Source organism: Anas acuta, chromosome 10, assembly GCF_963932015.1.
Source record: "Anas acuta chromosome 10, bAnaAcu1.1, whole genome shotgun sequence".
Taxonomy (NCBI): domain Eukaryota; kingdom Metazoa; phylum Chordata; class Aves; order Anseriformes; family Anatidae; genus Anas; species Anas acuta.
Genome location: NC_088988.1, coordinates 12,727,402 through 12,742,154, shown reverse-complemented (window position 1 = coordinate 12,742,154; position 14,753 = coordinate 12,727,402). Strand labels below are relative to the sequence as shown.

The following is a 14,753-nucleotide window of genomic DNA, read 5'->3' as shown; positions in this document are numbered from 1 at the left end:
CTGTGTGGGGTTTCAGCCCCCTCTGGCCCCAGCCCTCTGCCAGCACCCAGCTGCAGCAGCCCTCCTGGGGATGCGAGAACACAAAGGGTGAGTTTTTATTTATTTTTTTCCCCCTCGTGCTTCCCTTTCAGTGGAATTTCCTTTGTTTCAGCTTGTGCTCATTGCCTTTCCTGCCAGGATGCAGACGGAGCTGGATCCTGGAGCACCCCTAACCCCACTGTGTGGGCTGACCGAGAGCTGTGCCCCGCTGCAGGGATGGAGCCAGCCCCCTGCCATGGGGGAAATGCCCCAAATTTTTCCCCAAAGCCCCGGGGAAAATGCTCCAAAACCGTTCTTGAGACAAATGCCCAAGTTTTAACTCCCAGCAGGAGATGGAAAATCTCTCATCCATCCTCTCTCTGGAGGAGCACACTATAGGAGAGGACAGGAGGGAAACACGGAGGGCTTTGGATGCATGATTTTTATTGACTAAAAAAAAAACAAAAACAACCAAAAAAAGTTGGTTTAAGACAATTGTGTGCAGAAGTACCCGCGTAGGCAGAAGCTACGGGCACCGCCCTGGCCGTGGCGCAGGGCATGGGGCCGCCTCTCCCGCTTGGGCACCGTGTGATGGAGGCCCCCAAAACCTCTTTTTTTTTGCCTCTGTGCCCCCAAAACGGGCACCCCCTGCCTGTAGCCTCTGCCTACGTCTCCTCTATGTACAGTACAGTGGTGCTCGGAGGCGCAGCGCCCGCGGGGCGTGCAGCATGCTCGTGCGTGGAGTGGTCGCGAGTCCTCGTGGCGGGACGCTTTAAATAATACCAACACCAATAATAATAATAATAATAACAATAATAAAAAGGGAGGTGTGTGGGGGGGGAAGGAAGTTAGCCGAAAAACTGTCGGATGCTGGCACGGTGCTGCCGGCGGGCTCGGGACCCAGCGCATCCTCTCGCCCCGTGATTGTCTGGCCCGGAGCGGGGAGCGGTGCTGGTCCAGCCCCGTCGTGCCGGATCCGTCCTCCCCAGCCTCTGCCCCACACCCAGGAGGTGCCCCGAGGCCGCCCCGTGCCCCCCAGGAGGGGAAGGAAAAGAGGAGGAAGCCCCGGGGTCAGCCCTGGTGCATCCCAACCTCACAGGGTGGTGTTGGCAGCGGGCTCGGTCCGGCGCGGCCGACAGGAGATGGTCAAGGCACTCGTTGTTGCTCGTGGTTCTGTGATTTTTTGTGGTTTTCTTCCCCTAAAAAAAAAAAAAACGGACCAAATGCCAAGGCAACACCCCAGGAAGGTGCAGGATGCGTCCTGGGGCTGCTTCTACCAAAACCTGCCCAGAAAAAAAAACTGGGATTGGAGCCCCATGGGCAGAAGAGAGGAGAAAGGGCCCAGCCTGGGTGCCCCAAGCCTTGCACTTCATGACTGCAGAGAGAAACCTCCAAAAAATAATAATAAAAAAAAGAAAACCCCGTGGAAAAAAATAAATCAATCCAAAGCAGAGAAACAGGTAAGGGGCTGCTACAGAAAAGCCAGATGTGAAAGGAAAAAAACCCGAAGCCCCCAGCGCTCCCTGCTCTCCATCAGGTGGAGGCGCGGGGCTGGTGTCGCCCAGCGGCTCCATGATTGCCTTGGTCTTGAGCTTTCCAGCACATCCCAACCCCAGCTGCTTGATTGCCCAAAAGAAAAGTGGTTTTAATTACACCACCAGGAAGCTGCACCCCCGCCTGTGCCACCGGCAGCAGGGAGCGTGGGGCTAGCCCTGGGGACCTGCAGTTCCCCATCCCAAAAATCCCACGCCTCACCTGCCGGCGTGAGCAGAGCACAAAGCCTTTGGGTTTCCAGCTTCTCACCAGAGCCAGCAAATGGGGGAACAACAAAAGAAAAAGGACGCTTCGTCCACCTGCTGAAGCCAGCCCCCACCTGCCCTTTTTCTGTTCCGAAAGGGCAGGGAAAGCCCGCTCCATCCCTGCGCATCGGTGTCACCGTAACCAGGACATGGGTGCCGCAGAGGGGCCAGGCTGCCGCTGTGCAGGTCTCTCAGCTGCCGGCTGCATGCGGCCACCCCAAATTCCTCCTGACCTTTAACCTCAGGCAAAGAGTGCCCAGGACGCCGGCCCCGACGCAGCGGGGTTGGCACAGTGGCGTCCCCGAGCCAGCATCGCCGCAGCAGGCTCCGGCAACGGGACCACGAGAGTCCGACCTTCCCTTCCTGGGGGCCACGGGATTGCAGCCGCAAAGGGACGTCGCCAAGCGAAGGGGGAGAAAAAAAAACAAATTATAGGACGAAAGCAGCGGTGGCTTCCGCACCCGGGGACAGGCAGAGCCGGAGGAGGTGGCCGTCGGACACCGGCACGGTGGCACGACACAACTGCGCCCTCAGGGGCTGATTGTCACTTGACCCTTGGCTCGGGTGCTTCCCGAAGTCGCCAGGCTTCAGTTTTTTTTTTTTTGTGTGTGTGTTTTCTTTTTGTTTGTTTTCATTTTAAAAAGAGCAGCATTTGGTTTGACTGTAAAGAGATGCAAGTCGGGCGCTCCCGCCGGCCGGGCGCTGAGTGCGTCTGTAAATCCTCGCTCGGCTGAGACGGGTTCCTTAGTAACAATAATATTAAGTAAAAACCCCCAGAACAACAAAAAGTCTCCTTTTTCGCTCAAAACCTGATTGGTCACAGGCACCGAGCGCTGCCCGGGGCAGCTCCATTGGGGCCACGCTGCCGGCCGGGGGCTGCCGGCGAGCACCCACGGGTGCCGGGGGCCACCCGCTGCCGGCCGGGCGCCGAGCCCCGCTCCTTGGCGTGGGCGAGCTGGAGGACGCGCCGCCGTCCGGCCCTCAGTTCCCCCGGTAGACCTCGATCCTGCTGGTTTTGGCCAGCATGTCGATGATGTGCGCCTCGAAGTCGGCGTCGTGCACCCCGGTCTTCCTGAACTCGCCGGCGTAGCGGTTGTTCTCCCAGTAGTGGTGCCAGTTGCCCCGGCTGTCGGCGCCGAACCCGAAGACGTTCACCTGCGGGGCGAGAGTCAGCACCCAAAAATGGAATAAAATAATAATAATTAAAAAAAAAATAAGCCAGCTCCTGGGGGGTGTCCCCGTGCCACCGCCACCCACCTCGTCGCAGACGTGCAGGGCGAAGAAGAGCACCAGCATGCCGGTGGAGGGGTAGCGCCCGTGGTGCTCCGTCCAGCGGTCGTGGATGTACTTGAAGAAGGCAGGGTTGTAGATCTGCACCTGGCAGCCAGGGGAGGAGGGACGCTGGCTGAGCAGCCCGGCACGCCGTGTCTGTCCCTCCCCGGGGGCAGAGGCGCGGGGCCGTCCTTACCTTTTCCTTGTCCACCCGCAGGAAAGGCTTCACGGGCGCGTAGGTGCTGGGGGGAAAAAAGAAAAGCAGAGGGGATGGAGGAGACGGGATGGAGGAACCCGGCGAGCCCCGGCAGCGATCATTCGCCACTCCCAGCGTGGGACAAAAAGGCCCCGAGGCGACGCCACCTCTGCAGGTGACACGACTGACGATGACGGCGGTGCCGCCGGGTACTTACAACCTGATCTGGCCGGTGGAGAGGGCGCTGGCGATCCAGAGCAGGTCCAGGGTCTTGAAGGGCACCAGCACGAAGCTGACGTTGGCGGGCAGGTTCTTGGCACTCTCGGGGTACATGAAGTGGTGCGTGGTCCGGCCGCCCACGTCCCCCTCGAAGCCCACCGTGGGCGCCTGGTTCATCCTGGGGACAGAGGCGGGCGCTGGGGTGCTGAGGGACCAGGCAAGCCCCCAGCCCAGCCGTGGGGGTCCCAATTTTGGGCTGTATTTTCTCATCCCAGCCCTCACCTCATGACGAAGTCGTGGCCGTCGATCTCGGGCCCGTAGCCGGAGCCGCGCAGGTTGCCCGAGTTGCCCACCACGGCGCAGCGCCGGCAGTGGCGCGGGTCGCGCCAGCGGTAGGGGTTCTCGCCCGGCACGATCTGGAAGAGCTTGCTCAGCACCTCCTGCGTGTTGTGGGACTTGAACTGGGGCTGCAGCATCTGCGGGGCGACAGGGAGGGAGGTGACACTGGCAGCCCCCTCCCCACCGCTCCGAGTATGGGGGCTCGGGGCGGGGATGCTGCAGGATCCCGAGTGGGGGACAAAACAGGGCGGTGAGCAAGAGAGGATAGCTGCAAGCGGGGAAAGGATTAAAAAAAAAAAAAGTTAAAAATAGGGGAAATGAGGTCCAAAATGCCGAGCCTGCCCCACGTGGCAATTAAACCAGGTCGGAGCCACTCAGTGGCCATGCAGGCAGGGCTGATGCGCTGCCCAGAGGAGTTTCCAAAGCGCTGGGGCCCCGCACCCGGTGGGACGCTCACCATCCACCACCGCTGGACGTCCGGCGGCAGCTCCATGTTCTCCTTGGTCCACACCGGGGAGACGCGGCCGTCGTAGCGGCTGTCAAACCAGGCGGCCGCAGCGCCGGCGGCGTCCTCGGGGCAGCGGCGGCAGGCGCAGCCCCTCGGGTACAGCCCCCCGTGGCCGAGCCGCCGCACGCCGGCGTAGCCGGGCACCAGCTTCACCCGGTGGATGCCGCCCAGCCCGCCGGGGTCCAGGTAGGCGATGCTGTGGTGGGAGTAGGTGAAGAGCACGGACATGACGAAGACGAGGAGGAAGGCGGTCGAGAGGAAGCAGAGGCGCAGCGAGCACTTCATGGCGGGCGGGTGGGCACGGCGGGCGCCGCTCGCCTGGCATAGGGCTGGGACGCGGGGCGGGCGCGGGAGGGGGCCAGCGGGCGCGGGGTGGAGGCAGGCGGCCGGCGGGGCTCCCTGTGGGGTGCAGAGACGTGGGTCACCGTGGGGTGGGGGCACAAAGCCCGGCCCGCGAGGCTTTGGGTGGCCAGGAGGGCTTTGCGCTGCTATGGGGTGGGTTGGGGCACCCCTACCTGCCAGGGCGCAGCTTTCCATCCGCCTGGCACGGCGCGGCACGGCGCGGCACGGCTCGGCACGCCGGGCTCAGCCGTAGCTCCGCGTCCCCATGGCTCTGCGGGCTCGGGGACACGTCCCCAGCTGGCTCTGGGTTGCGGCAGCGCTCATCGTCCCTGCGCTGGGGACACCTCGGGGACAGCAGCCTGGAGCGGAGAGCACAGGGACGGACGTTGGACCCGGGACGCTCCCCGCAAAGCCCTCGTGGGGATAAGGGCAAGAATCGCCCCGGCACCGCGGCCGATCACTTTGCAGAGCCAATGTAATTGGCACCCGAATTATTAACCCGCTCTCAAATATTTGCCCAGGCCGTGAGAGGAAGGCAGCCGGCGAGCATCCTCCCTCCGCAGGCGGGGGCGAATGCGCCCTACAAGGGCGTTCCTGCAGAATTAACGCCCGAAGCAACCAGCCCTGGGTGAGCGCGGCATCGTGGCCACGGCGCACCCACGGTGCCACCCGCCCCAGGCACCCGGCGAGCGTCGCCCAGCGCATCGTGACGGGGTGACGGGGTGACAGCGGTGCCCGATGTTTGCCGCAGGAGGAGGAAGGGAGAAGCGGGGTTTGGGACCAGCAGCGCGCCCAGCACCACGTAGCGAACGCCGGACAGGGTTCAAGGAGCGGGGTGGCGGCGGCACCGCTGGTGCTTCTCTCCGGGACCCCAGAGGGCAGGAGAGGAGAAAGGGGGATACGGAGCACCTGCAGACGTGGGTATGGGGTCCCAGCAGGGGGTCCCACCATGTCAGGGCCCATAGGACCACCGGGTTGGGTGCCACCACGATGTGTCCCACCAAGCCACCGGGGCAGGTCCCACCAAAGCTACTGGGCTGGGTCCCACCACGTTGGGTCCCACCAGTTCAGGTCCCACCAAGCCACAACCCGCACCCCGTGGGCACGCAGCAGCCGCTCAGAGCGGGGGCTCAGCCCCCCCAGCACCTCCTCGCCCCCACATCCCCTGTGCCCCCCATGCGCTGCACCCGCTGCGTTGCCCCCAAAACCCACGGGGAGCACGGGGCCGGCACCGCCAGGGTTTGGCCTCGGGGCCGGGGAGCAGAGGTGGTGTTGGCGGGGGGCCGGGAGGGGGAAACGTGTCGGGACCTCGCTGCTCGGCCCCAATTTGGGCACCCCAAAATTAGGGGGGGGGTGTCCAGGTCCGGACACCCCCGTCCCCATTGCGGGCCACCGCTTGAGTCCCGTTAATTAACAGCACCGTGGGTGCCGGCAGGGGACGGGGGGCACCCGGAGGGGGCAGTTTGGGAGCCCCGACCCCAAAAAACACCTTGTGGGGGGGTGCACAGGGGGGTGGGCGCTGCCCCCCCCGGGTGACACGGCTGTCCCCAGGGACACTCACACCACCCCCTGCTCACCCCCCCATACCCGTGCGTCCCCCCACAACCCCAGCACCCCCCGGGACCCCCCAACACCCCCACAAAGCACCCCCAGGACCCCCCCCAGCCCCTCGCCCACCCCGGGGGGGCTCCGGGCTCTCTCCCCCGCACCCCTCACGCCCCCCCCCGTCCCCCTCCGTTATCCCCCATCCCCTTTTTCCCCCTCCCCCCCCCCCCAGCCCCACACATGGGGTCCCCCCCCCCCGATCTCCCCCCGGCCCCCCCCCGGCCCCAGCCCCACCTGGCTCCGCTCCGGGCCCCGCCGCCGCCGCCGCCCCCCCCCCCACCGTCGCCGCGCCCTCCGCGGGGCCGGGCCGAGCCGTGCGGGGGGGGTGGGCCCGGCAGGCTGGGAGCTGTAGTCCGGGGGGGTTGTGGGACTTGTAGGAACCGGGGCGGCGCCGGGACCCCCCCGGGACCCCCCGGGACCCCACAGACCCCCCCGGTGCCTCAGGGACCCCCCCGCTGCCTCACGGAGCCCCCCACCCACGGGCACAGTGCAGCCCTGGCCATGTTTCCCTCACGCCCCGCCACCCCCTGCCGCCGTGCTGTGTGTTTTTGGGACGTTTTTGGGCAGAACGCTCTCCGTGAGACATTTTTTTGGGGCAGAATACTCGAAAATCTTTATTTTATAATTCCTAACAGCCCCCCCACACAGACACAGAGCGAGGTCGCTGCGCCTTTAAGGAGCCCCCCGCGCGGTGCACGCTGGGAGTTGTAGTCCAGCGCCGGCCTCTCCCCAGCGCCGCGAGGCGGGAGGGCGGGGCCGCGGCGGACTACAACTCCCAGCGTGCACCGCGGCGCCGCCTGAGGAAGGGGCTCCTGAGGCGAAGCTGAGGCGATGGCGGCGGCGGCGGCGGGGGGCGGCTGGGCCGCGGTGGTGCTGACCTGCCGGCGAGGCGGCTCCGTGCCGGCCCTGCGGCGAGGCAAGCGGCGGGGCCGGGGCTCCCTCAGCGCCGGGGGGCGGCGGGGAGCCGGCCCTCAGCTCCCCCTGCTCGCCCGGCAGAGCTGGAGCTGAGGCGGCGCCGGGGGGCGCTGGGCCCGGAGCCCCCCGTGGTGGTGGTGGTGCTGGAGGACCCCTGGGCCCGCCTGGGTAGCGGTGGGGCCACCCTCAACGCCCTGCTGGCGGCTGCCGAGAGGCTGAGTGCCAGGGCGGGGGGCACGGTGAGAGGGGGGGGAGTGTGGGGAGGGGTCTGGGGGGAGGGGGGGGGCTGGGGGTGAGGGGTCCCCCGGGGGAAAGGGGGAGAGGGGGAGAGGGGGAGAGGAGGGGGCTCTGGGGGGAGGGGGGGGGTGTGGGGAAGGGCAGGGTGAGAGGGAGGGTCTGAGGGGGTCCTGGGGGAGAGGGGTATGGGATAGGGGCCTGGGGGGAGGGCCTGGGGGTGTGGGGTTCCCTGGGGGAGAGGGTTTTAGGGTCCCGGGGGGGGTCCTAGGGAGAGAGGGGGTGGCATTTGGGGAGGGACAGGGGGAGAGGGAGGGCTTGGGGAGGGGGATCCTGAGGGGAGGGGAAAGGCCTGGGACAGGGGGGGTCCAAGGTGGGGAGGGGCAGGGGTAAGGCCTATGGGGGTGATACCAGAGGGGGAGGGTCCCAGGATGGGGCTCTGGGGGGAGCAGGAGGTTTGGGGGGGGAGGGGGTGGGCAGGGAGAGGGGTACAGGAGCATGGGGTGGGGGGCCCAGGGAATGGGGGGAGTCCCAGGTGGGGAGGGGCAGGGGGAGAAGGAGGTACAGGGAGGGGGGAGGTTTGGGGGAGAGAGGGATGCAGGGGGTGTCCTGGGAGAGGGGAGGGTCGCAGGTGGGGAGGGTAATGGGAGGGGGAGGTCCTGAGGGGGGAGTGCTGGGGGTGGCTGTTGGGGAAGGGGGTCCCAGACTGGGGGAGGTCCTGAGGTGGGTGTGGGGGGGGATCCTGGGGGTCCCCGCTGCCGACTGCTCCCCGCTCTGCCCCCCCAGGTGGTGACCTCCGATGTCCTGAGGGATGCCCGGATCCTTGTGCTGCACATGGTGAGGGCGGGGGCTGCAGATGGGCCCCCCACCCATCCTGGGACCCTCTGACCCCTGGCTGACAGCCCCCTGCTCCATCTCCCCCCCCCCCCAGGGCCGCGAATTCTCCTTCGATGACTGCGGCCGGGCCTTCACCTGCCTCCCCGCAGAGGACCCCGACGCCCCGGCCGAGGCCCCGGTGTGCAACCTGGACAGCCTGCTGCACACCCTGACACACCGGGTGCGTGTGGGACGGGCTCACCCCAGCACCAACGTGGGCCTGGGGCACCTTTGGGTGCCACCAGCGGGGTGACAAGGGCGCCGGGTGCCCCCTAGGGGGGCTGAGCCCCCTTATGAGCCCCCCGTGAGTGCACGGCTCTTCTCTTGGCAGCTCTGCGTGGGCTCCCCGCCGGGCCTGTGGGTGTGCAGCACCGACATGCTCCTCACCGTGCCCTCAGCACCAGGTGGGTGGGTGCCAGCCCTGCCTCCAGCGCCCGCTTGGGCTCGGGGTGGGCTCGGGGTGGCAGCAATGCGGCCGCTTCAGCCTCTGCCGGGCACCCGCTGCTCAGAGCACACCCATGGGTGGCACCCAGAAGGGCTCAGGGGCGGTTGGTGTGGCCGAGGCCGGGTGCTGCTGCCACGGGGGTTGGATTTTGGGTGGCTGTGTGGGGCCAGGCGCCACCAGCAGGCACTTCTTCATGTCCCCGTCCCCAGGCATCGACTGGGACGGCTTCCAGGGCGTCCGAGTGATCGCCGTGCCCGGCAGCCAGGCCTACGCCAGGAACCACGGGGTGTACCTCGCTGACGAGCAGGTCGGTAGCAGTCCTAATAGTATCACCCCTCTGGAGCCCCCTCGGAGGGGTGGGGGCTTCCCACTCCCTTCCCCTGCCCTGTGGGGTCTCTATCCCTTTGTCCCTGTGGGATCTGTGTGGCGTGGGGTGCCCCAAAATCCTCTTTGGGGTTGTCTTTCTCCCAGGGGCTGGTGCACGACATCATCTACAGAGGCACGGAGGCGCAGATCCGGCAGTGTGCAGGGCCCGATGGCAGCGTCCCGCTGGTATGTCACCCGTGTCACCTCCCCTCGTGTCACCTCCCTGCCCCGCTGAGGGACAGGGCCGGCACAGCCTCAACCCCGCTGTGTCCCCGCAGGTCTGTGGGGTGGTTTTCTTCTCCTCGGACGCCGCCGAGCAGCTCCTGGCCACCCACGTCATCCCGCCCCTGGACGCCTGCACCTACATGGGGCTGGACTCGGGGGCGCCGCCCATCCAGGTGACACCCCGTGGGGACAACGGGGTGCCCTTGGGTGCCGTGCTTGCAGCGGGGCTGTACCTGGGGACGTCCCTTCTGTCCCCAGCTCTCCCTCTTCTTCGACATCGTGCTGAGCATGGCGCGGGGGGTGACGGAGGAGGACTTTGTGAAGGGAGGCAGCGACGCCAGCGCCAGGAGCGCCCGCTCTGTGCTGTGGGCTTCTCTCCGCGCCTTCCCCCTCAGCGTGGGTGAGCGGCCCTGCGTGGGGACGTGGCCTGGAACCCTGGGTGGGGAGAAATTTGGGGTCAGGGCCTGGTACCAGCCCTTTTTTTGAGGAGGAGGGGAGCAGGGAGGGCTGCTGGGGATGCTGGGGGCACCTCCTGGCCCTGTGTTTGCGGTTTGTATGCTGACAGCTCTCCTGTCTCCCCGCAGCCTGTATCCCTGATGCATCCTACGACTACCTGACCGCCTCGGCGAGCGACCACATCCGCAGCCTGACGCTCCTGCCCGGCTCCGCCAGCCACCTCCGCTTCTGCAAGACAGCCCACTCGCAGGCCGACGTAGGTCCTTCCAGCCCCGTTTCTCCCTCGGGCACGTTTTTTGGGGCGTTGCTGCCCGCTGCGTGGCCAGCCCCTGGCGTCCCCGTGTCCCCCTGCAGCAGCCCTGGCTCCTGGAGGACGGCTCCTCGGTCACCAACAGCCTGCTGGAGGGAGCCGTGCGCCTGGCGGCCGGCAGCGCCATCCAGCACTGTCACCTGCAGGTAGGTGGCCGGGGAGACTCGGAGGGGACCCAGTGCTGTGAGTTTTGGGGTGCCCTGCCCCTTCTGGCTGCCTTTTTGGACCCTGGAGGCCTGAATTTCTGCAGTCTGTGTCCCCTCAGAGCTTGGTGACCCAGCCCAGTCCCAGCTTTTGCTGCCCACAGCATGTTTTATGGGGTGCCTGTCCCCTTCCGAGGTCAGGGTCTGCTCAGGGGGCTTCTCATGGTCCTGATGCTCCCTCCGCAGGGTCCCCTGGAGATCGGCCCCGGCTGCCTCCTCTCGGGCCTCACGGCGAGCTCCTCCCCGGCCCTGCAGGGCTGCCCCCTGCGCGACGTCGTCCTCCAGGGCCACCACGTCCGGCTGCGGGACCTGTCCTGCCGCGTCTTCACGCTCAGCGGCCGCCTCGACGACTGGCAGGTGAGGGAGGGCGAGGTGGGGTGGGATTCCCCGCGGGGCTGGGGTGTAACCAACCCCTCTGTGCCCCCCCCAGAGCCCTGCTGAAGCTTCCACCTACCTCAACGTGCCCTGGGCCGAGTTTTTCCATCGGACGGGCATACGGTGAGTGCCACGTGCTCAGACAGAGCAAGGGACCCGGCTCCCCTGGGCTTCCAGTGCCACCCTGCACCTCTAAGGCTACACCAGGAGGCATCGTGGCCACCTCAACCCCTCCTCCCCACCTGGAAGCTGCCCTCGAGCCTCGGGGCGCTGCTGATGGGCTCTCCCTCATCCAGGGAAGGGGACCTTTGGGACGCCCAGACCCCGCCGAGCAGCCGCTGCCTGCTCAGCGCCCGGCTCTTCCCGGTGCTGCACGCCTCCGAGGCGCTGGGGCTGGAGGACGTGCTGTGGCTGCTGGCCCCAACGGCGGGGCCCGGCGGGAGGCTGGCACGCTGGCGGGCGGCCTGGCGGATGTCCTGGGAGGAGCTGCTGCCCTGCCTGGACAAGGAGGCCGAGCTGGGCGCCCGCCGGGCCCTTTTCTTCCTGCAGGGCCAGCGCAAGGTGCGCCGGGTGCTGCTGGGGCGCCAGGACGGCAGCCTCCTGCCCCTCATCCGCAGCGCCGTCCACGAGGGCTACCACGAGGCCGTGCTGGGCACGCTGGATGAGGGTAAGCGTGTGGCAGCCCCGCTGCAGGAGACTGCAGGGCGTTCAAGCCGCGCAGATCCCTCACCCCTGGGGTTACCTTGCTGCAGAATTGGACTGGGTTGTTGTGACACAACCTCCTTTTGTTTTCCAGTTGCCTCCACAGCCGATGACGCAGGTGTCGCAGCCCGGGCGCTCGCCTGCATCGCCGACGTGCTGGGCTGCCTGGCACAGGGGGAGGGGGGCTTGCGCAGCGGCCCCGCGGCCAACACCCGGTGGGCTTCGGCCTTCAGGCGCCTGGAGAGCGGAGACATCGCTGGCGGCGTGCGGGAGCTGGCAGCCGAGCGGCAGAAATGGATGAGCGGGTGAGGCGGGGGCTGGCGCGTGGCTGGCATCACACCCTGGGTGTTATCAGGCTCGGAGGGGGACTCAGGGTTGCTTTTTCTGCAGGCCCGACCTGCTGGTGAGGGCGGCCCGGCACTACGAGGGGGCCGAGCAGATCCTCATCCGGCAGGCGGTGATGTCCTCCTGCCACTTTGTCACCGTGCAGCCGGCGGAGCTGCCCCCCTTGGGGTGCTGGGTGCAGGCCGTGTGCCCGGCCCGCCTCGACCTCTCCGGTGAGCGTTTCCAGCCCGAATGGGGCAGAGGGGATGGGGAAAAAGGAGCCGGGGTTGACGGTGTGCCTCGGCAGGGGGCTGGAGCGACACCCCCCCGATCACCTACGAGCACGGGGGGGCCGTGGTGGACGTGGCGGTGCTGGTGGACGGCTGCCGGCCCATCGGTGCCCGCGTGCGGCGCATCCCCGAGCCGGAGCTGCGCCTCCTCAGCCTCGGCGGCGTGCCACGGGGCGAGGCGGTGGCCGAGCTGGTGTGCCGGGAGCTGGAGGATTTGAGGGATTTCTGCCAGCCGCACGCCCCAGGTGAGGTGACACCCGGCTTCGTGCCCTACTCGGTGTCCTCCTGGTGGCCCCAAGCTGCTGGGAGTGACCCGCTCTGTCCCTACAGCTCTTCTTGTCAGGGGTGATGTGGGTGATAGAGCCGGTGCCAGCTTTAATCTCTCTTTTTTTTTTAATTTTATTTATTTCCAGGGGCCTTGCTGAAAGCTGCCTTCATTTGCACCCAGATTGTGCAGTTCCCCTCGCAGGAACCCCTGCGGGCCCAGCTGACGCGCAGCTTCGGGGGCGGCTTTGAGGTGCACACCTGGTCCAAGCTGCCCCACGGCTCCGGCCTGGGTATGTCCTCAAGGATGGGGGGTGGCGTTTGTGTCCCCCCCCTCGCTGCCCTGACCCTGCCCCTCCCCGCAGGCACCAGCAGCATCCTGGCGGGCGCGGCGATGGCCTCGCTGTACCGGGCGGCTGGCAAGGCGGCGAGCACCGAGTCCCTCATCCACGCCGTGCTGCACCTGGAGCAGAGGCTGACCACAGGTAGAAGGACCGGGGGGAGCCCCTAGAATTTGGGGTGGGGGTTTAGGAGGAGGCTGAGCCCCCCCCTGTGTCCTGCAGGCGGAGGTTGGCAGGACCAGGTGGGCGGGCTGGTGCCTGGTATTAAAATCGGGAGGTCGAAGGCTCGGCTGCCGCTGCGGGTGGAGGTGGAGGAGATCTCAGTGCCCGAGGGCTTCGCCCGCACCCTCAGCGACCACCTGCTGCTGGTGTACACGGGGAAAACTCGCCTGGCTCGCAACCTGCTCCAGGTAACCCCGCTCCCCCTTGGGTTTGGCAGCCTGGTTCCTGCCCCACTGCCTCCCCCGAGCCTCCCCTGAGCCCGGCCTCTCCCGCAGGACGTGGTGAGGAACTGGTACGCCCGGCTGCCCTCCGTTGTGCAGAACGCCCACGCGCTGGTGAGCAACGCCGAGGAGTGTGCCCGGGCCTTGAGGCAAGGTGGGAACCCCTTCCCTGCGCCGGGCTGGCCCCTTTAAGCAACACAAACACCCCCAGGAGCGTCCCTGCTGGCTTGGGGGGCACACGTTAGGGTGGTGCGGGCTGTGGGAGCTGCAGCAACCTCCCCTCCTCACCCCCGTGTCACAGGCAGTGCCCCAAAACTTCAGCTAAGACGTGGAGGAAGCAGGGCTAGAAGTGTCCCTGCGGGGCGTGTGGTGTCTGGTTGATTTTCCTGAGTCATCTGCTGGGCCTGGGGGCAGGCCTGGCCTTGAGGTGGATTTATTGGGTGGTTGGCTGCTGGGCTGCAGCGGGAGGGAAGCGGGAGCGTGAAAATAAGTAAATTCTCCCCTGGGGAGGGTTAAAAATGAGCTGTGCTGGGGTGCCCTGCTCCGGAGGCAGAGGGCTGGGGCAGAGAGACAGCAAAACTCAGCTCACTGGGGGCAGGACCAGGTTTCTGTTCCCTCAGAAGGCGAAAAATTGACCAATTTGGGTATTTTTGGGCCATATTTTCATGAGCTTCCTCCCACAGGTGACCTGGAGCTCCTGGGCACGTGCCTGGAGCGCTACTGGCAGCAGAAGAAGCGCATGGCCCCCGGCTGTGAGCCGCTGGCTGTGGGGCGCATGATGGGCGCCCTCCGGCCCTACGTCCACGGGCAGTGCTTGGCCGGCGCTGGCGGCGGCGGCTTCCTCTACATCCTCACCAAAGCCCCGCGGCAGAAGGAGGCTTTGCACCAAGTTCTGGCCAAAATTGAGGTAAGAAAAAGACTTCCCGGCCCCAAAGTGCTAGAGGGGGTTGCTGCAAAGCTCAGCAGCGTGGGTGGGTTGATGATGGGGGTGAGCCCCTCGTGTTACCTCTCCTCCAGCCCCTTTTGCTCTTTTTTTTGGCAGGGTCTGGGTAATTTCAGCATCCACAGCATCGAAGTGGACACGGGGGGCATCTCGGTGGAGGTTTTGGGATGCGAGCTGGATGCTAGCGCTCCTCCGGGAGAGGATGTGGCTGTGTGAGGGCCTCGGCTCTGCCCTGCTCATCACGGACACGTGGGACTGAGGAGCCAGGAATGGGACTGAGGAGCCAGGAACGTTCCCCTTGGGGCTGTCCCTTCCCCGTGGGTCTGACAAAGCCAGCAGTGCCCCAGGGCACCCCATGTGGGAGCAGCACTGACCCCACACTCATCAGCAGGACTCCTGGGGGGGCTCCCTGGGTTTGATGTGGCCTTTTTGTGCTGCTGCTGGGCCTGAAAACCCCTCAGGCTCAAGGAGCTGCGCTGAGCTGGGCAGGCAGGAGCTGGGGGCACAGCTGGGGCTGGGGGTTTGCCCCTGCTTTTAGCAGCCGCTGAAGGAAACCGAGTGTTGGTGTCGCTGCCTCCAGCAGGAGGAAGGTGAGTGTTCCTGCCCGGCCCCCCAGCCCTGGGGGTGGAATCACGTCCCCCTCCCCAGCCCAGAGGTTATTTCTGCAGTTGCTGATCCCTGCAGGCTCTTTTGAATAAAAAAAATCTCGTTCCTAGCCTGTGCTCGGTCTCCTCTGTCCCTCC

The 14,753-nt window shown here is 66.5% G+C and overlaps 2 protein-coding genes across 3 annotated transcripts; one reads left to right on the top strand and one right to left on the bottom strand.

Moving 5' to 3' along the window:
• Window positions 1-442: 442 nt before the first annotated feature.
• Window positions 443-6,686, bottom strand: ST3GAL2 (ST3 beta-galactoside alpha-2,3-sialyltransferase 2). The gene is made up of 8 exons (XM_068693007.1): window positions 6,533-6,686; window positions 4,867-5,052; window positions 4,301-4,750; window positions 3,787-3,980; window positions 3,503-3,682; window positions 3,286-3,331; window positions 3,075-3,194; window positions 443-2,972 (listed from the first exon to the last, which is right to left on the bottom strand). The coding sequence occupies exons 3-8, from the start codon at window positions 4,634-4,636 to the stop codon at window positions 2,799-2,801; spliced, it is 1,050 nt and encodes a 349-aa protein (XP_068549108.1). The 5' UTR covers window positions 4,637-4,750; window positions 4,867-5,052; window positions 6,533-6,686; the 3' UTR covers window positions 443-2,798.
• Window positions 6,687-7,058: 372 nt separating this feature from the next.
• FCSK (fucose kinase) lies at window positions 7,059-14,725 on the top strand. Of its 2 annotated transcripts, XM_068692997.1 has the most exons (23): window positions 7,059-7,214; window positions 7,295-7,452; window positions 8,234-8,284; window positions 8,379-8,504; window positions 8,655-8,727; window positions 8,978-9,075; window positions 9,240-9,320; window positions 9,413-9,532; window positions 9,618-9,759; window positions 9,944-10,071; window positions 10,170-10,271; window positions 10,515-10,685; window positions 10,759-10,826; window positions 11,000-11,370; window positions 11,500-11,710; window positions 11,796-11,962; window positions 12,037-12,264; window positions 12,433-12,576; window positions 12,649-12,768; window positions 12,847-13,034; window positions 13,122-13,221; window positions 13,751-13,974; window positions 14,110-14,725. In XM_068692997.1, exons 1-23 carry the CDS (start codon window positions 7,130-7,132, stop codon window positions 14,224-14,226), a joined length of 3,273 nt encoding a protein of 1,090 aa, XP_068549098.1. In that variant the 5' UTR covers window positions 7,059-7,129; the 3' UTR covers window positions 14,227-14,725. The 2 variants fall into 2 exon arrangements, with proteins under 2 accessions (XP_068549098.1, XP_068549099.1); XM_068692998.1 differs by lacking the exon at window positions 7,295-7,452 and having other exon boundaries at window positions 7,117-7,214.
• Window positions 14,726-14,753: the final 28 nt, after the last annotated feature.